The sequence below is a fragment of the Syzygium oleosum genome, unplaced genomic scaffold (assembly GCF_021117445.2).
Source record: "Syzygium oleosum isolate NSW1041296 unplaced genomic scaffold, Sole_v2.1 Sole_v2.38, whole genome shotgun sequence".
In the NCBI taxonomy this organism is placed as follows: domain Eukaryota; kingdom Viridiplantae; phylum Streptophyta; class Magnoliopsida; order Myrtales; family Myrtaceae; genus Syzygium; species Syzygium oleosum.
The window spans coordinates 2,555,992-2,576,282 of record NW_026607522.1 but is presented as its reverse complement, the minus strand read 5'-3'; the positions used below and the strand labels follow the sequence as shown (position 1 = coordinate 2,576,282).

The 20,291-nt window shown below is 39.9% G+C and overlaps 1 protein-coding gene and 1 pseudogene across 1 annotated transcript; both read right to left on the bottom strand.

The window, feature by feature from the left end:
* Positions 1 to 4,517: 4,517 nt before the first annotated feature.
* LOC115667534 (cytosolic sulfotransferase 15-like) lies at positions 4,518 to 5,897 on the bottom strand. The gene has a single exon (XM_030589098.2). It carries the CDS (start codon positions 5,843 to 5,845, stop codon positions 4,835 to 4,837), a length of 1,011 nt encoding a protein of 336 aa, XP_030444958.2. The 5' UTR covers positions 5,846 to 5,897; the 3' UTR covers positions 4,518 to 4,834.
* Positions 5,898 to 9,134: 3,237 nt separating this feature from the next.
* Positions 9,135 to 13,972, bottom strand: LOC115664060 (F-box/LRR-repeat protein 17-like; annotated as a pseudogene).
* Between the last annotated feature and the right edge of the window lie 6,319 nt (positions 13,973 to 20,291).

Genomic DNA, 20,291 nt, shown 5'->3' with positions numbered 1-20,291 from the left:
TTATTTATGTAATTTTTTCAGGACGATTGGGACAGCGGGTTGGCATTTAATTGTCCGTTAATTGGTGACATGACTACTTGGTCGGTACATTGATTGCCTTCTATCGGGACTACCGGCAACGGTGGGTCCATATCAAATTGCTGTGGCTTTCGTTGTCTGGTTTACGTGAAGCGACCATAGCCATACATTGGAGCTAAGTGAGCTACTCATATTTGAGGGCCCATCAAGAAATAGCTGCAAGGTGTCGAAATAATCTTGCTAGGCCTATTTTAAGAGGTATATTATTGTCTCGACAAACTTCACTTTCTTTTTCTTTCCTCACTCTTTATGTCCAACAAGACTCAAGATTTGGTGTATCGTGATGATTAATCGTTCGTTCACGCTTTGTGGAATTTTGGTGCATTTCCAATGTGGAATTTATATCTTAAACTTTGTGCCATATTGTTTCACATGTTTTAGGCTATATATGACAATCATTCTGTGCCGAAAAATAGATTCTGGGCAAAAATAATTCTTTTTGATTCCGTGCCCGGAAATTTCTAAGCATTTGAAGACATTTAGTAACTGCCCAAAATTTTTGTTCTTAAAATAGAAAAAAACAGAAATGTGTTTAGTAACTACACAAAATTTCTTTTTATTAAAATATTTTGAATTTTTTAATATCTTTCTTTTTTTTCCTTTTTTTTTTTTCTTTTTTTCCCCTCCCTTCACTGGCCATGGCCGGCTGCTGGAGCCGGTGACCAGCCACAGGCTAGGGCCGACGAGGGTGTCGCGGCCCTTGCCGCCGCCCTCGCCGGTTGTGATGGCAAGGTCGGCCTCGCCTTGGCTGGGCGAGGCTTGACCTCGCCGAGATCTGGCAAGGCCAATCTCGCCGTCGCCAACCCAAGCGACGGCGAGGTCGGCCTCGCCAACCCAGGCGACGACGAGGACGACCTCAGTGTCGCCACCCAGGTCCATCGCCTGGGTGGCGACGACGAGGCCGGCCTCGCCTTGGCTGGGCGAGGCTCGACCTCGCCCAGATCTGGCAAGGCCGACCTCGCCGTCGCAAGGGTTGGTGACGGCGAGGCCTCGCCCAGGAAAGGCGAGGCCAGCCTCGCCGTCACCACCCAGGTGACGGACCTGGATGGCGACGGCGAGGTCGGCCTCGCCATCGCAGTTGCGAGCCGCCGTTGCCCAAGCGGCAAGGGGGACCCTTGCCGGTCATGATGCCCTCACCGGCCCTAGCCTGTGGCCGGCGGGGCCAAAGAACAACAACAAATAAAAATAAAAGAAGAAAATCAAGAAGAATCAATTCTGGAAAAATTGTTCCAAAATCAATAAGCTACTTTTTTTTACTTCTTGATTCTGTTCCAAAACTGATTCTGAACACAATTTTTTGCAAAATTCTGCCCGGGCACAAAAAATTTAACAAATGGATTTCTATTTCAAAAGTGATTCTGGAAACAAAAGAACAGAATTAGTTACTATTTGGTAAGTTGTCAAATGCACTTGTTGACACCCGAAATTAATTAGAGATTTCATCGTGAGGATATATGTATAAAAGGACAAGAGATGACATCACCCGTACTAAAATGGCAGCTGGTAGGTACGGACAGTCATAAGCGGGAAATTTGAAATTCAGATAGAGGGGGATGAAAAATACTGAAGGTATTTTCGTCAAAGATATCAACAAAGGAGAAGACGGAGAAGAGCTATAAAAGATTCGATGAAAGCCTTTGCTCCAGAAAAGACAGATGTCCAAGTGCTAAAAGTGCTTCTCATCGATGAAATCGATGAAAAGGGTGATGGATGTTAAGTCAGAAAAGCTCGATGAAGGTCCTTATCTCTGTTGAATAAGTGCCAGACGGAGAAAAGCTATAAAAGATTCGATGAGAGCCTTTGCTCCAGAAAAGACAGATGTCCAAGTGCTAAAAGTGCTTCTCATCGATTAAATCGATGAAAAGGGTGATGGATGTTAAGTCAGAAAGCCTCGACGAAGGTCCTCATTTCCAATGGACAGGTGTTAAGCGGAGGAAAGACTCGATCACGGTTATCATCCCGAAAGACATGTGTCAAACGGAGAAAAGGTTCGATGACGGTTATCATCCCGAAAGATAGGTGTCAAACGGAGAAAAGGTTCGATGACGGTTATCATCCCGAAAGACAGGTGTCAAACGGAGGAAAGGTTCGATGACGATTATCATCCCGAGAGACAGGTGTCAAACAGAGGAAAGGTTCGATGACGGTTATCATCCCGAAAGACAGGTGTCAAACGGAGGAAAGGTTCGATGACAGTTGTCATCCCGAAAGATAGGTGTCAAGCGAAGGAAAAGCTTGATGACGGTTATCATCCCAAGAGATAGATGTCAAGCGGAAGAGAGGTTCGATGATGGTTATCATCCCATGACAGGTGTTAAGCGGAGAAAAGTTCGATGACGGTTGTTGCCTTAGAGAACCAATGGGCTCGATGACGGTTGTCGTTTTCAGAGACTAAATAGGCTCAAAAGCAATTATCATTTCATACAGAAAATAAGATCGATAACAGTTGATGAATAGGTTCATGTAAAGATGAAATCAACGGTAGAGACTGGATAAAATACCAAGAACGGTTACCAGGTCTGCACTATAAATAGCATCCAATTATCAACAGAGGATCCCCCGGCACACATGAACAAAACAAATGTTGTCTTTTATCTTTACTTCCCAGTTTCGCACTTTCAGCTTTCATAGTTATAGTCTTTATTCATCAGTTTCGCACTTTCAATTTCTTTAGCTGTAGTTGCTCAGATCTTTGTAAAGTTTGGACGCCACCAGCAATTGGATGGATTTGTCTAAATCTTCTGTGAAAATCAAGTTCCTTATTTACGCCTGGATTGCTCCTGTCCGGAATTAGATCTAGAATTCAGCCTCCTCTCATTAAAAGCCGAAGAACGACTTTCGGTGAATTATATTTCATCGTAAAGAAAATTTTTGCGACGAAACAGCACCCTTAGTTGTGCCGTGAGAGCTCCCACTTTAATTTCCATGGAACTACCATTATCCTCGTGATGGGTGGACACAGTTTCTTCTTTGTCGTTGCTCCTTCGAAACCCTTTGTAACATACTCTATGGCGATTGATTGATTTCCACGTCAACCCAACTATTAAACAAGCAACTTGCGCCACATTTATTTCTTCGACAGCTGTCATATTTTCTTTCCCGATTCTCCTGCGTACTTGCTGTTTTTAGAGGAGATTTCATGCCACAGTGGTAAAATACAGTGTATCATTGTTGATTGAGGGACGGCCGTCATTTATTGCGAAGAATTTGTCGATCTCTTCACGGATTTAGATGTCGCCAAGACAAGGATTGGGGTTTCTTTGGGGAATTAGGGTTCAAGCACGAAGGATTGATTTGGAGATTTTGGAACTAATTTCAGGCTATTATGCAAAGCCAAGAGACAACACTGTTTATCTAAGCAAAAACAACGTGGTCTTGTTGCAATTAAGTCCACGTCACCCCGTTGCTATTATACCTAGATAGTCGGCTTTTACTGGACTACCATGTTAAAAGATAAGATATGTTCTTTTAGAAATAAGAGTAGCGGGTAATTAAAAATAAATAAATGTTGATAACTAACTCAAATAAGAGTTGTTAGCCCAAAACGAGTTTATAATTTGATTAGAGGAAAATTGGTTACCACTCTAAGGTTGATATTTCTTAAAAGAGTTGTTTATTTAACATGTTGGTAGGAAAAAAATAGAAGCTGGTAATTCAATAAGAAAGTTGATAATTACACAATTGTGAGCAACTCAAATGAAAGCTAGTAAAACGAAGTTTGTTGGTAGTCTAATAAGAGAAATGCTAGTAAGTCACACAAATAAAGATTGATAAATTCGTATAAGAGTTGGTAAATTAGGAAGTTGATAAATGACAAAAAAATAGTTGATGAATCTAGAAAAAAATCAAATGAGCGGTGGTAAATAACTCAATGATTAGTATGTCACATATACAAAGATGAGTAAAATAATATAAGAGTTGATAAATATAAGGAGTAGATAAGAAAAACAAATAAAAATTGGTAAGAGATGAAAAGCTTGTAAATTATCCAAAAAAGTTAGCAATTTAATAAAAATGTCAGAAAGTTATCAAGAAATTACAAAAGAAATTAGGTGATCGGTATTACCAACAGTTTTTTCACACTTATGAACATTTTCAAATATTTACCAGCACGAAAAAAAAAATCCTAATATTTTTAAATGGATCAGTAGAACCGTCCTTGCTCATAAAATGGGATTCTTATTTGTCAATTATTCGCAGTTTTCCGTTGGTCGATATTGTAATTTTGGGACACGAGACGTAGAGATAGTAGTTTCAATATTAAGATTGCAGATCAGGAAAGTTTTAATTGAACAAAAGAATGCATTTGATCAGCATCCGATTCTTGTCTGATCTTTAGCCCATAGAAAGTCGGGGTTTCTTTAGTTCAATTGGGAATGATTCTTTTTCTTTCTCTATATTAACCAAATAATGAAGAGAAGCCCGACATGAGAAGCTGATTGCGAAAACCATTCGATTTAGCTTTCAATTATTTCTACTTATCCATAGAGAAAGAAGGGGCTGAAAGCAACCAACATGTTCAACATGTGTTGAACTCCAACCCAAAAGGGCTCATCTTCTCTTGCATGATGCTATTGAGGTGATCCACTATAGAAGGAGTAAGATGGTTAACCCAATCATGGACCTCGCCTTTCTTAATAAGCTTCTCTTCTCAGCAGTTCTATATACTACACCAATCAGGAGGATTGAAGATCCATCCATTATTAATTTCGTTTATTTCTAATGACACACATACGGAAAGGAAAGTAATTAACACTCAACATGTTTTGAACTCCAACCCAAAGGGGCTCATCTTCTCTAGCATGATGCTATTGAGGCGATCCACCATGGAAGGAGTGAGATGGTTAACCCAATCACCCACCTCGCCTTTCCTAAAAAAGCTTCTCTTCTCAACCTTTGTATTTATAACCAGTACTTTGTTGGATTGGTTGGCCTCTAGGTCCTTGAGGGTCTTGAAGCTGCACATTTTGGTTATCTCTTCAATCACACCTCCCTCCTCTTCCTCCTCAGTGAAGGGAAGCCCCACAAACTCGGCCACCTTTTTCAGCTGCCCTACAATATCTTCCTTCAAGTCCTCATACTTGAGGAAAAATACCTTGTGTGGCCTCTCCAAGCTCTCCTTCCAATAGCCCATGATTTGTTCCCAAAAGGGTCCGTACCATATTTTCCCTTGGCAATAGGTCTCGAAATGCTCTTCCAAGGACCACTCCGGTTGGCCCTCCAATCGCGCTATCGCAAGGAAGAAATGCCAAGATGAAACCATGGTGTCCAATGGGTTCCGACAGATGTAAATAATCCGGCAGTCCGACCGCTTGATGCACTCCGGCAAGGATGGGTAAGGGATGTGCGTCGCAAAGAGCCTCGGCTCTGCCAAGCTATCAAGGTCAGGCCTTGGGTTGTTTCCGTACTGCTGGGACTCAACGTGAGGGACGAGTTCATGGGGGTTCAAAGTGAGCAAGGGTGTGTTGGAGATGTCAAAGCGGGAGCGGTTAACAACAGAGAACACCAGGGCCTTTAGCCAGGTGGTCCCTGCTTTGGGCTGAGAGGCCAGGACAATGTCCTTGTGTTTGGCTTGGAAGTGCCGCTGGAACGCGATCACGTTGGCAATCCTGGAGGTCGGGCACCAAAAGTTTTGGTAGAGGGACAGGAAAGGACCAACCACGCCTTTCGTTTGGGGAAGTGAAGCAATTAGTTCGTCAATGGCCTCCTGGTCATGTTCTTCACTACCTACTATGGCGGAATGTGAAGAAAGTTGCTGGCATGCCATTGATGTTTGAGTAAGAATCGAAACAAGCCGATGAATGTGAAGCACTATTCTTCGTCACTGCTTTATATAGGCGAAGAATGACCACAGGCCCCTAGTAAATCCCGGCTCATTTATTGCACGATACGAGTTAAAACACTTGTGTCGGCTTAGGTGACGTCAAAGAGGGCACCAAACTCATGATTAACATTGTAATGGACATTTCTAACATTGTGTGCGCCACAGAACAGATTTGTTCGGCGCATGGTAAATTTCAATAACCGATAGTGAATTTGAAATATTGTTTAAGGTAAAAAATTATTGATAACTTATTGGTCCAGTCAATTGTTTGTAAGATAACAAAGAAATAATAATTTTAACTTAAATCCATTATTAGATTACCAATTGTTTTTAAATTTTCCTAGTAGACTTTTTTTTTGGCTTCAAGATCACGAATTGCTTACCTACTTTACTGATAATACTGGTTAACGGTTATAAATAACGATCTAAATAATTATTTTCACACGGTAAATTCCTAGTAGATTATTATCATTGTTTCAAGATTTGATGAGTAACGTGTATCTATAACATACTAAGGAATTAGTTCATTTACCAAGTTGAAATACCCTTGTAGATTACGATAATTATTCTTTTTTACAAGTGGGCATGTATTTCTGCTAATAGATTACTAGTTGCACAATACTCTACTAATGTTGCCATTTGATGGTTGTTTGTAACTTATAAAAACCACTATATCCATAGACTATTGACATTTGTGTCGTTTGACAAGTAGCAACGACTATTTATCAGTAACATGCTAAGTAAATAATCGATTTGCTTCTGAGACTATGGGCACAAAAATAGAAGTCCATAGGCAAGCAAATCTCCTATGAAGAAAAAAGTATGCAAGGAAGTGATATGTGCAAAAGTTGACCATTGCAAATGTAAAAATGTCTGCATGGAAATAATTCGTGCAAAATCCGATCATTGCATTGTTCTCATGGAATTTCATTTCTGCCAAGCATGTCCACGATTACAAAACGGGCACAAAACATGTATTACAACTCATACATGCCTTTACACAAGCAATTTCGACCAACACAGTCTATGGAAAACTCAGCACATCTTTCCCCTTCAGCTTTCCACAAATGTGAGCTAAAATCACACTAACAATAAACACCCAGGACAAAACCTTATCTTCAATCGAGAATTTTCTTTGTTGAGCTTTGTCGCATCTTGTTTTGCACGTTTCAGTTGTGTTTTGAGGACTATCACTTCAGCCTCTATGGAGCTGCCATTATTCTCGTGATCGGTAGACACAGATTTTTCTTTGATATTGACCCTTGGAAAATTATTTAATACAATCTTTGGCGAATGAGTGATTTTAGCATCAACTCAACTGATAAATCTGCATCTTGCTTTAAATTTTATATCTTTGACAGCTATGATATTTTTTTCTTCGATTCTCTGTTTTCCTTGCTCTTTGCAAAGGAGATTTTAGGCCACAAAATCAAATCACAAACGTACCACTGTCGATTGGAAAGGGAATTGTCCTTGATTGCGACAACTCAGATGAATTTTTTGTGGATCTGGATGTCGTTGGAACTTCTCCGGGTCCCGCATTTTATACATCATATGTCAGAAAGCTAACCAGTGGCTTGGCCAGGACAATTGGACAGCTAGTCGGCATTAAACTTTCATTACTTTGTAACAGGACTACACAGTTGGTGCATTGATTGCCTTGTGGCAGACCCCAAGCAAATCTTAGACATGCATAAAACGTGGGCACGTTCCACGGGCGGGTCCATATCAAAAGCAGCCATACCCGTACGTTAGAGCTGAGTGAGCTACTCATATTTGGGGGCCCATCGAGTAATAGCCACAAGGTGTCGAAATGATATTTTCACTCCTATATTCTCCGATTGTTTGCCTTAGTTAGCAAATCAGTAAGATAGACGGGAAAACTCCACTGTTGCCTGTTCTTTAGGGAGCGCTTGAACAGATTCTAGACCTGTATGATGGACACATTTGCTCAAACTTTAAGGTTCATTTGATTTCCTGTTGGAGGTTAGGAGAATGCTGGAGTTTGTGCTCATTAAATTGAACTTCCACTTGTTTGCTGATTCTTAGTTAAAACTACGGTAATGCAATTCAGTGACTTAGTTATCGAATATCTAAATTCGACCCTATCAACGATGCAAGAAAGTAATGAAAATTCGCACAACATAAGAATTTACGTGGTTCAGCAAGGGAGATGTTCCGACTACCTATGTCCACGGGGAGAAGAGAGATCCGTTTTACTAATAACGTAGAAAAGTGTACATCCACTCTTTCTCACCTCCTGCCTCTCTTCTAGAGACCCGTTTCGCCCTAAATATATATAGTGAAACCCTACATGGCGTAAATTACAAAATTGCACACATAGCCTAAAATATTTAGCTTTCCCATATAAATCATTCTATGACTGAACATAAAACGCCTATGGAATTAGCGACGAATTTGAATCCGTCGCTAATTAGCGACGAAAATAAAATAGTCGGGAACGTGCCGCGAATTTTGTAGTTCATCGCTAATTTGAGACGAATTTAGCGACGAAAATAAACTTTCGCCGCACATTCGTAACTATTTTTATTGTTCGTCGCTAATTAGCGACAGATTCAAATTCGTCCCTAATTTGCGATGGAATTAGCAATCAATTTTTTTTCGTCGTTAATTTTTCGTAGCAAAATTCGTCGCTAATTTGCCACGAAATTTTTTTTTCAATCAGTAATTTGTGACGAACTTATTCGTGACAAAACTCGTCGCTAATTTGCCACGAAAAAATTTTACTTTTGCCACGAACATTGTTCTAGAATGAATTTAGCGACAAATTTTTATTAATTCGTTGCAAATTAGTGACGAATTTGAATCCGTTGCTAATAAGCGACGAAATTAGCGATGAAAATAAAATAGTCGGGAACATGCTGCGAATTTTATAGTTCATCGCTAATTCCATCGCTAATTTGCAACGAATGTAGCGATAAAAATAAACTTTCGCCACACATTCGCAACTATTTTTATAGTTCGTTGCTAATTTCGTCACTAATTAGTGACTAATTCAAATTCGTCGCTAATTTGTGACGGAATTAGCAATGAATTTGAATTCGTCACTAATTAGCGACGAAATTAACGACAAACTATAAAAATTGTTGCGAATGTGCAGCAAAATTTTATTACAGGTTGGCCTCCTACTAGTCAAGATAACCACGTGTGTTGTAATCACAACTGGCACAGTGCAAACTATATCTAATCCATGGCTGAAACCTGGTATATCTACCACAAACTCAGCATTGCAGAGTTCCTTCTAACCTCTAATATCAAGTACATGAATATTAACAGCAACAATTCATGCTCTAATATAAATTCTCAGTAAATTACAGTCTTTCCATGAAACTCCTGGTACGAAGACAGTTTGCACAGAAATTACATAGGTTGATAACTTTAATTTAGAATGGTGAAGTTATGCTGCTGAAGCTAAGCTCCAAAGTGTTTTCTAGTATAGTGACTAGGGGGCCACACAATGCCTTAAAGAATTCTACAAGGCATCAGCAACCGGCAATAATGTTGGGAACCCGCAAGAATTCAGTCTAGAGGGCCTTGCCTCAGCAGTAATATGACATCAAACAAGTGAAGCTATCACCATGTCAATTGTCAAAACTATCCACATGATAATCATTCTGCAAGCACATTACACGGCTGCCTCCTTCTCTGCTTCTTATCAACATCAAATTGCTGCTTGGAAAAAAGAGAAGAGTAAAGATGGTTAACATGTGAGGCAATGTTATGATATGATTCCCTATTCTATTTCATCACCAGTAACAGAATGCAAATACAATGTTTCAAGAAACGGCATTGACATTTAGGTTACAACCACTAGAAGATATGTAGGTGAGGAACTTCACCTGTTGGCACAGAAAATGGGGAACCCGAACTCTCTTGGAACCATCAGCCAGACGTTTAAAGGGCAAATGGTTTTCCACGGGAAAAGAATCATTGTTGACCTACAAGTAGATGCAATACAAATGTTAATGCTTTCCTCAAACCATTGAATCTTTGAGATCAAACAATTTATTTAATATATAAATAAATCTTAAGTTACTGTAAGAAGGACAAAGAAAAGTGGGGGATAGAGCAAGGTATAACTTCTCACATATAGGATTCTCAAGACAAGGGTCTCAACAAGAAAGTGCGACATATAGACTTTCACGTCAGTAGAATATCACATCAAGTTTCCAGCAAGGTTAACATTGTCTATGAGGTAGGTTTGTTCCGCAAATTCAAGTTTTAAAGTGCTTGATGATGTAATCAACAAGCTCATATAGGTTATAGAAGCATATTGACAAGCAGCACAAATTGATGTTAATGCTATATTCTGATTAAATTCAGATCGTACCTGATTTTGAATAACCTCTATTAACAATTCTTGACAACCTGACGCATATACATTCTCTAAACTGGGGCACTGAATTAGCAATCGATCTGAGAATGCAAAGAAAATTAAAGTTAGATTAGGATGCAAATTAGGAAAGCATGCGAGATGCATCAATATCCCATTAATTAAAGTAAGCACTCAATCAAGACCAATACATTTTTTAAAACGTACCAGGGAGCAAATTTTTACAGGCATTGAGATTCAGGTCATTCAACTCTGGGCAGTTCAAATACAGGGCCTGCATTTCAATCAACAAAATAAGAACCACAAGGAACCCATGGTAACAGAATGCAATATACAAATTATAGGATCTGGGAGTCTCACATCTAAGCCACTACAACCCCACAAGCTGAGTTTTTTTAATTTGCTGTGCTTTATAATAAGCTTCTGGTGTATGAGGTGAAGATTGCTGTTGGGCCTTTTCTCCATCCCATGGTTGATGGCTTCATCAGAGATGAGGCTTTCGTCGTTACTATCACATACAGTCATACCACAGTCCATGAGTTCAAGAAGAGGCAGCTGAGCTGTGGCAAACTGAATTCCACCTGAGATATATAAACTGTTAGTGAACCAAAATAAAATGCAAGAAATGATTTAAATAGATTCACGTTCAGCATGACAAACAATGAACCTATAGTGCTAACTGAAAGGAAATGCCATTTATTTACAGAGTAGTCCAGGAAGTTGCTTGAAGAGATGTTAGAACAAAGGGCAAGTAGGAGTCTTGATAATGTTTCAGGAAACACATTGCATATCATCCTGATGCCACTGTCATGGTTAAAAAAGAAGTGCAATTGTTGGGGTTGATGATTAAATTATATTCCTTCATGCTCTAAGCTTTTATGGTCATTACCAATGCGCCTTATTTGTCACACTATTTGAAACCAAATGTGCTTATATCATGTATGGGAACTTTTGCAAAAGAAAAAAAAACCATGAATTGACACGATGAAGCTCAATTTTCTATACCACTGTGATATCTCATAAATCAAACAACATAGGACCTCACAACAGAACATACCCACTGAGATTAAGTAATTCTAAATCCGAAAAGCTTGAAGCTATAGCAGCAACAGATGCATCAGTGATTTCTGATCCAAGCACCAGTGATAGCATCCGCAAACCCCTGTACAATGAAAAAATTTAGCAGTGGTCATCAAAGCTGTATCTAATTAATGATGCTTCAATGCTCTTATGGAAAATTTCGGTCTTTAGTATCTAGGAAGTGAACTTAGGATCTATATGATCACTAGACAGCAAAATGTGTGGAACAAGGACTTACAAAGCTCTAGAGCTTAAAGGAAATAAATGCCTGTTTGAAGCTGTTATCATATGCAACATGCATGACCAAGTTACAGAACACACCTTAAATTTGAAGCTGTAAGAGCTAGTACAACCGCATGAGAAAGCCAAACCGACGCAATGTGAATTATTTGTAAAATTGGACAACTCCTTCCCAGACCATGAACTGTGGCAATCAAATCTGTACAATCATTTCCATTGCGAGAGAATTCCAAGGAGATTTCTCTTAAGTTGGGGCAGTTAAATACCTGTAGGGATGTGAAAATGAGTCAGCATCATTTGTTACAACTATCAAAGACAGGAATAAACATGCAAGATACAGAGGAGAGATCCTAGTACATAAAAAAGCAAAGGGATGCAATCACCATCTTTGAGAGGGAGTTTAGATCAGAAAGCCAGAGTGTAGAAAGACTCGATGAGCTGAGAACCAAATCCCCAAGGTTAGAGCAACCTTCCATTTTAAGACACGTTAGGCATCGTTTGTCAGCAACAAAACGACCCAATTCATCTCTGCAGAAGTTTGCACAAGTTAATATCGTAAATGAAAAATACATTTCCAAGATTTCTGCGTGCACGAATAAGAAAATGGAGATCAAACTGCTTAGATATTACTAAAAACCATTAAACAGACTATGTAACCTCCTTGCTGGAAACAAACAAGATGTTATTTAAGCTGTAAAATGGATATTTACTTGCGAAACTAAGATGTTACAAGCATGAGCAACCAAGAGTAAGATCTCAACATGTTGTTCTCTTAAATAGTTGGTTCAAAAAGCAGCATAAAAAACTGACAGCTTTCCTCTCCTAGCCATTGCTAGTCAAAGACGAAATAATGATGCACACACCACAATTGGAAGAGCCATCACATTTTCTAGTGGCCTTCCTAGATCATGGAGATGCAAACAACTTTGCAAATCACAGACAGGTGATCAAAACCTTTACAACCAGAGTAGACTCCGCTAAAGTCTATCCATTTCGAACAAATGTTGCTCGCAAATTACATTTGCCAGTGCTTTGCAAAAAGTTTTCTCAAGGAACATCATGCTTGAAAGTGATATCCATTTGCAACCATCAATTGAGCAGTAATACAGGGATCTTAGGGTTCTCCGCAGCCAGAAATGCCTCAATACATATATAACCAAGATCCAAACAAATCTCATATGAAAGACCTAACCCACAAAGGGGGAACAGAAAGTTTACCCTGTAATCCGGTTGACAGCATTAGAGGATGTTGAGATCTCCACAGACTCCAGATTAGGGCATGAGAACGCAATGCAAGCCAGCATCGTCGCATCTACATCACTGCGAAAGCCAACAAATAGAACAAGAACCGAATCAGTGTCATAAATCCAGAAAAATTTGACGAAGCTCAAGCACATGATCTCGAACTGGAATTAATTGTGAGATCTAATCAGGATGCTCACAACTGATTCACAAGTTCTAGTCTTTCCTTAAAGGGTTAATGTGCGAATCCTGAAACTCCCTAATTCATGAAAGTTTGTCCATAAATGCTGATCAAGCAGCATTTCCACTACTCGCAGCATACTTTTCTTTTTGTTAATTTTAGCTTCAATTCAATTGATCAAACAGTTCACTTGCGGTTATTAGCTCGTGCATCGACTTCGGTCCTAATTGATAACGCCCAGATCAACATTGTCTCACCAGTGCATCAACATCAACCGATCCTTTCCACCTCGCAAAAAATCATCGTAGATCCGAATCCATGACTGAGTCCTAACCTTTCCATCCTCAGAGATAGCCTAACGAGCTCAGGGCACTTGTTCAACACCGATCCGACGAAACAGAGCTGAGCTCTCGAGGGAACCCTGAGCTTCAGATCCTCGGCAGCCCTCCACACCCTCCTCGAGGTCTCCCGCCACCCCTTGCACACCCGCGTCATCACGAGCAGCTCCGCCGGTGGCAGCCTCCTCCGGACCTGCCACAAGCACCTCGCGGGCAGCCCGCCGGCGTCCGCATCCCCGTCCACGAAATCCCGATCCCGCTCGTCGAGATCCGGCTCGACCTCGTCGAAGTCCTCCTCCTCCTCGTCAGCGCGGACGTCGAGGTCGTTGAAGGAGAGCGCGCGGCGGAGGTGCGAGATCGGGTGGCGCGACAGGAGGGGCGGCGGAGGAGAGCGAGGACGGCGCGAGGGCGACGGCGGACGCGGAGGAGGCGGCGGCGGCGGCGGCGGCGGAGGAGGAGGAGGAGTCGGAGGCGGGGGAGGGGGAGGAGCCGGCGTGGCAGGAGTGGCGCTTCTTGGGGCGGCCGCAGTTGTAGCTGCCGCGCTTGGCGGCGGCGTCGTCGTCGTCGTCGTCGGAGGAGGGGGCGGCGGGGGAGTCGGAGGGGGGGAGGTGGGGCTGGTGGAGGCGGCGGTGCATGGCGGAGGAGCGGCGGAGGAGGCTAGAGAGAGAGAGAGGAGGGAGCGCGGCGGTGGTGGGGGAATAAAAAAGAGCGAGCGAAGGGGAGACGATGGCGCGAGAGGGGGAGGCGGGTTCGCGCCTTCGAGTTTCGAAGATTTTTTAATTATTATTATTAAAAAAATAAAAATAAATAAATAATTAGTGTTTTTTTCGTCGTGAGAAGAGGGGGAGGAGCGTTGGGACGTGGTGGAATTACGGAAATGGGCACGCGCGCGGGTTCCTGAAAATTTTCGAAAAACAGAGGAAAAAAAATGTGCGTTTGTCGTTGCTGTTGCTGTTGTTGTCTGAAAAGGCAGGCATCGAAAAGGGGGAGTAAGATCTAGTCCATGGACACAGGCTGGATGGTGTTTTAGATATTATTAACTTTCTGAAGTCAATTGGGTCTGACAAAAAACAAATATTAATTGAGTCGGACCGTCGGAACAGGCTCCTTATTTTTTGAAACTTCGAACCTACTCTACATAAGGGGTGAGCGTGATTCTAGGTAAAACCTGGAATCGGAAAACCGGACCGGTGGGTGTTCGGTTCCAAGGTATGCCGAGTAGATTTCAGAATCCAAAAATTTAAAAACCTATTTCGACGAATAGGTTCCAATTTCTAAATATATGGAATCCGGAACACATATTTTTTTGTCAATTCTAAATGCACCGTAATTTTCATTGAATCATTAATGAAAAGAAAATTATCCACTGCAATAATAACAAGTTGCATATGCAGCTTAATAAAAGATATTGTTCATTCAGTTGCTTGGCTCCCCTGAAAAAGGTTACTCTCTTGAAAAAATATTTTACCTGAATTAGACAATAAAAGTTTTCAATTGCATCAATAGGCAAGTCATTATTCACTTAAAACACGTATATATTAGGAATAAGTTTCAATGTTTAGTGCAAAAAGCACCAAATGAACTTGTTGACATGATTGATTATTGTTCTGCATTCGCAGTTTCATCATCAATAGATACATTTAAGCAATTTGGGTCCTCTTCAATATTGTCTTCCAATAAAATATGAGTAAATTTAGTATAATGCATTCATCAACCACAATATTCAATCTTTGAGTAAATTTTCGTAAATTTGTACCAAAACTCAAAGTCGAAAAATTCACGATCATGAGGATTATTCGGGGAAATAAAGTTAATAATTGTTGGAATAAGTTTAGAAGAAGACAAACATGAAGGAAACCTTGCAATGAATGGGTGTGGAAGATGAGGCTAGAGCGAAAAAAATTATTTGAAAGGAATGTGAGTAGTTTAGTCTTTTAATATAATATAAAGCAAAAGAAAAAGAAGAAAAAATGCAAGAAATAATCTTAAATTAAAAGTGAGATCCGCAAAAAATAATATAGTCAGTTCAATGTGATGGAAAATGCCAGAAACCAATTACGGAGAGAGTTTGCGTGTGTCACTGAACAATTTTTCCCTCACATGGCAAGGAAAGTTAGGATGTTATTATGTGATAGCAAGTTTTCATGTAAGAATGGTATTTGCCTCAATTTGAAACCCAAAATCCATTGATCTACTCTTTCTTAAGAAAAAATTACTAAATAGTTTGTTGAATTTCTACAAAAGAAAACTTGTGCATTTTAACTTATTGAAAAGCTATTCTATTACGTCGCAACACGAGAAAAACTCATATATCATACAATGAAGTACAAATTCACTATATTGATAGCAAAACCCAATGATATTGCACAACTAAAATACAAAATAATTCTACGAGTTTATATTAAAACTTGTACCTAAAAAGTAAAACAGCAAGTAATTACTATATTCTCGTACATTTTTGGTATAAATAATTATCTGAAAGGACCATCTGCCGTATAGTATGCACGAGTAAAAGTTATAATGAGGATATGATATAGTTATGACTCCATATCTCGAAGCTTATCATATACTCTAAAGTTCTAATGGTTCCATCGATTCCACACATTTCTATGGGTTCTTATGCACACCCTTAGTAGCGGCTCCGATATAATCACCTTCTCAATCCATCCAAACCCTTATAAACTTATAATAGGATTTCAAGCTGCAACACGGCTTTGCGATCTCATTTAAAAAAAATTGAATCTACTATTGCTTTTCTAACTTATGTCACTACAAAAAAGTAAGTTTTAGCGATGAATTTTTCAACGAAAAAAATGGAAAAATTCGTTGCTAAACGAATTTGCGACGAAAAAAATTTCGTCGCCAATTCGGCGTTGCAAAATTTAATTTTTCGTCGCTAAATTGCGACGAAATATATTCGTGGCAAAATTCGTCGCTAATTTTTTGTGGCAAAATTCGTCGCTAATTATTCGTGACAAAATTCGTTGCTAATTTACCACGAAATTTTTTTTTTGGTCAGTAATTTGCGACGAACTTATTCGTGGCAAAATTCGTCTCTAATTTGCCACGAAAATTTTTTACTTTTGCCACGAAAATTGTTCCGGAACGAATTTAGCAACGAATTTTTATTAATTCGTCGCAAATTAGCGTTGATTTGAATCCATCGCTAATTAGCGACGAAAATAAAATAGTCGGGAACGTGTCGCGAATTTTATAGTTCATCGCTAATTCCGTTGCTAATTTGCGACGAAAATAAACTTTCGCCGCACATTGGCAACTATTTTTATAGTTCATCGCTAATTAGCGACGGATTCAAATTCGTCGGTAATTTGCGATGGAATTAGCGACGAATTAGCGATGAATTTGAATCCTTCGCTGATTATCGACGAAATTAGCGACGAACTATAAAAATAGTTGGAAATGTGCAGCGAAAGTTTATTTTCGTCGCCAATTAGCGACAGAATTAGCGATGAACTATAAAAATAGTCAGGAACGTCCCGCCAAAGTTATTTTCATTGCTAATTGCGTCGCAAATTAGCAACAATTTTTTTACAGTCACAAATTCCGTCGCTAGTTAACGACGAATTTTTTTTCCGTCGCTAATTAACGACGAATTTTTTTTCCGTCGCTAATTAGCGACGAATTTTTTTTCCATCGCTAATTAGCTACGAATTTTTTTTCCGTCGCTAATTAGCGATGAAATTTGTTTTTCGTCGCAAATTCATTGGCGACGAATTTTTTTTCGTCACAAATTAGCGGTGAGTTTATTTTTCGTCGCAAATTCCGTCGGAAATTAGCGACGAAAAATTTTTCGTCGCTAATTTTCCGTGACTAAATCCTTATTTTTTTGTAGTGTATATCCTTCGAGATCGTCATCCACAACAGAGGCGTGTCCGCCCTCATTACTCACTGCCCTAGTGCCGTCCACTAATGGATCTTCGTCCACTTCTTCTTTGCCCATCCTTACCCTAGATCGTTGGCTTTGACATCAAGTGGCACCTGAGCTTCACGTGTGGCATCCGCCACCTTATTGCCACCCTTATATTAGCCATTGTTGCCTTCTCTGTCAGATCCTCATGGTCGCTATCCCCTGGTCGCTCAGCGACCAGAGGGTCATCTTTGCCGGTGTTTGAATCGCTTTTGATACGGTGAAGCTAGGCGGGGACTATAGTCTAGAGGTGGAGATGGCAATGGATCTGGTGTAACTGGCGATGAAGGAGACGAACGGGAGGGAGTTTAAAAGAGCGGGTTCGAGATGCTAGTGAGGGAGATCTCAGCGGTGAGATCTGGATATTACGTTAGATTGCTATAGACAAGTGAGACTTTCAAAGATTTTAAATTCTATCTTGAATTACACCAAACATGTGATTACACCAAACATGTGATGGGATTTTCTACGATTCAAAGGATATTTGGAGGATTTATTAACCCACCTTATCCGATCATATCCCAATCCAAATTTGAACGGCCAAATGCAGCTTTAATATCTAGAACTCTGTAGCTCAAGGGTTGTGGACACAGGACAGGGTTTGCCATATAAAGTTTCCGGTAAATTGGAGTAGGCTTGATTGGTTTTGTCACTGCCGGTGCTTGTTATTGTTTGTTGGATTTTTTTGTTAAAGCAATAGTGAAAATGTTTCATATCTATATGGATGATATTCATATTGTTTTACATGTGCCATTGAATGAACGAGAAAAGAGATTGTGTTATCGAATGCGTATATCAAATGTAAATATGTAGTGGTTTACACTACTGGATATAGGCTACCATCATAACCAATAGGGTTAATACTATGAAATATCCTAAACTGGTATACCTGTGACAAATTTACCCTAAACTAATTTTTTGATCACAAAAAACTCCAAACTGATACACCTGTGATAATTTTACCCATTATTAGTTTTCGTTAAATTTTACCATTAAATTTTTGAGTTGAATGACATGTGATAGTTAACGGGTGTACCAGCTTGGGGTTTTACCCTCCATTTGTCATAGGTGTACCGGTTTGTGATTTTTCATTGTATTAATCCAATTTAACAGGGGTAAATTCCCCAGAAAAATCTACTAGTTTGGGGTTTTTGGTAGTCAAAAAATTAGTTTGGGGTAAAATTACCACAGGTGTACTAGTTTGGAATTTTTGGTAGTCAAAAAAATAGTTTGGGGTAAATTTGTCACAAGTGTACCAGTTTGGGATTTTTCGTGGTATTAACCTTAACCAATAAACCTTTCAAATTTTTTTTTTGGTTATCCATGTTCTAGATAAATGCATGTAATGTCTGAGGGAAAATTTTCAAATAGGGGACAGATAAGTTGTTTTTTTTTGGCCAATGGGACAGATAAGTTGGATCCCAATTATTATTTCTATTTTTCGGGTGCTTTCAGGTCACAAATCTCCCAATTCTGGAGTTTCTAGGTTATCACGCACTAGAGTAACTCATCCCTTGTAACGTAGATGTTGGAGTAAACTGATCTTTTAGGGTTTAGTGCAAGAGAGAAAGACACAGGATGCTTTCCTTATATCTAGTCCTCATCTCATTTTGATACTTGTTTACTCTTTCAGCAACAGAAAAATCGAGGTATCTCAGCGCAATTGCTCATTGAATCTTTTCCACACAGTCTAGTATTTGTGAGGAGATCCAAGACAAAGAAAGATCGATTTCAAATCATAAGAAAAGTACTATAATTTTTTTTAGTACCAAAAACTAACTAGACAATTAATATGGGAAGGAGGAGTAGCATGTTTTGAACTTTAAGCCAAACATACTCATCTTCTCTTCCATGATGCTATGTAGACATGCTACCATGGGAGGACTGAGATTGTTAACCCAGTCACCCACCTCTCCTTTCTCAAAGTAGCTTATGTTCTCAAAGTTGGGCATGAATTTGCCAAATTTGTTCACCTCCAGGTCCTTCAACTTCCTCATGCTACATGCTTAAGATATTTCTTGAATCACACCTTGCTTCTCTTCCCCAATTAAAAGATGGAAGCCCCATAAACTCTGCCACCTTCTTCACTTGCGCCACGACATCTCCCTTCAAGTCTTCGTATGGTGCGGCCCATATTCAAGACCAACTCAATCAACCGAGAAGGTTAGCACTCATTTAAGCTCGATGAAACTCTCATCAATAAGCCTACTATCAATAGACCTCATCGATAATTGAAGCTGTTGGGACTAACTATGCAACCTAAAGGGTGGTGAATAGGTTGCTTTGGAAGATTTTACAACTTTCGCGGAGAGCAGTGTGTAACAAAGAGATATCACAATACACAAGCTGTATGAGAGGCAATGTATCACTTGTATGCTAGAAATGATAAATAGAAGAATAAGCAGCTGCACACAAGGATATATAGTGGTTCGGCTTTGATTCCAAGCCTACGTCCACTCTCACCACTAACAGCCACAAGTCGTGCTGGATTGCACTAGTAATTTACTGATCAAGTTACACTCAGCAATCACCACTCCTATCAGTTTGTAGATCACACTACCAGGAGGTGGATGCTGCTATCACTTGGTACACTTGAAATTTTAACACAATTACAATGTAGCAAGTGCTATCGATAAGTAGGAGCTTTTACCTCAGTACATAGCAAGTAAGATATTTCGAAAATATTGTAAGCACACTTCTCTCTCTCTCTCTCTCTCTCTCTCTCTCTCTCTCTCTCTCTCTCTCTCTCTCTCTCTCTCTCTCTCTCTCTCTCTCTCTCTCTCTCTCTCTCTCTCTCTCTCTCTCTCTAACTTGTTGGCTTCAAGGACCTTCTCTTTTATAGGCATCTTCAAACTAGTCGTTGCTGATGTCCTGGAGAGGTAAAATAGCCGTTTGAGTCGTTGGAGCTGCTGTCCTTGGAACTGACTGCCTATATAGCCTATTCCTGAACTTTTGCAGACCTTCCTGAAATAGCTTCTACGACTATACTGGAGTTGCGATTCTGACTACCTATCAGACTGACTGAT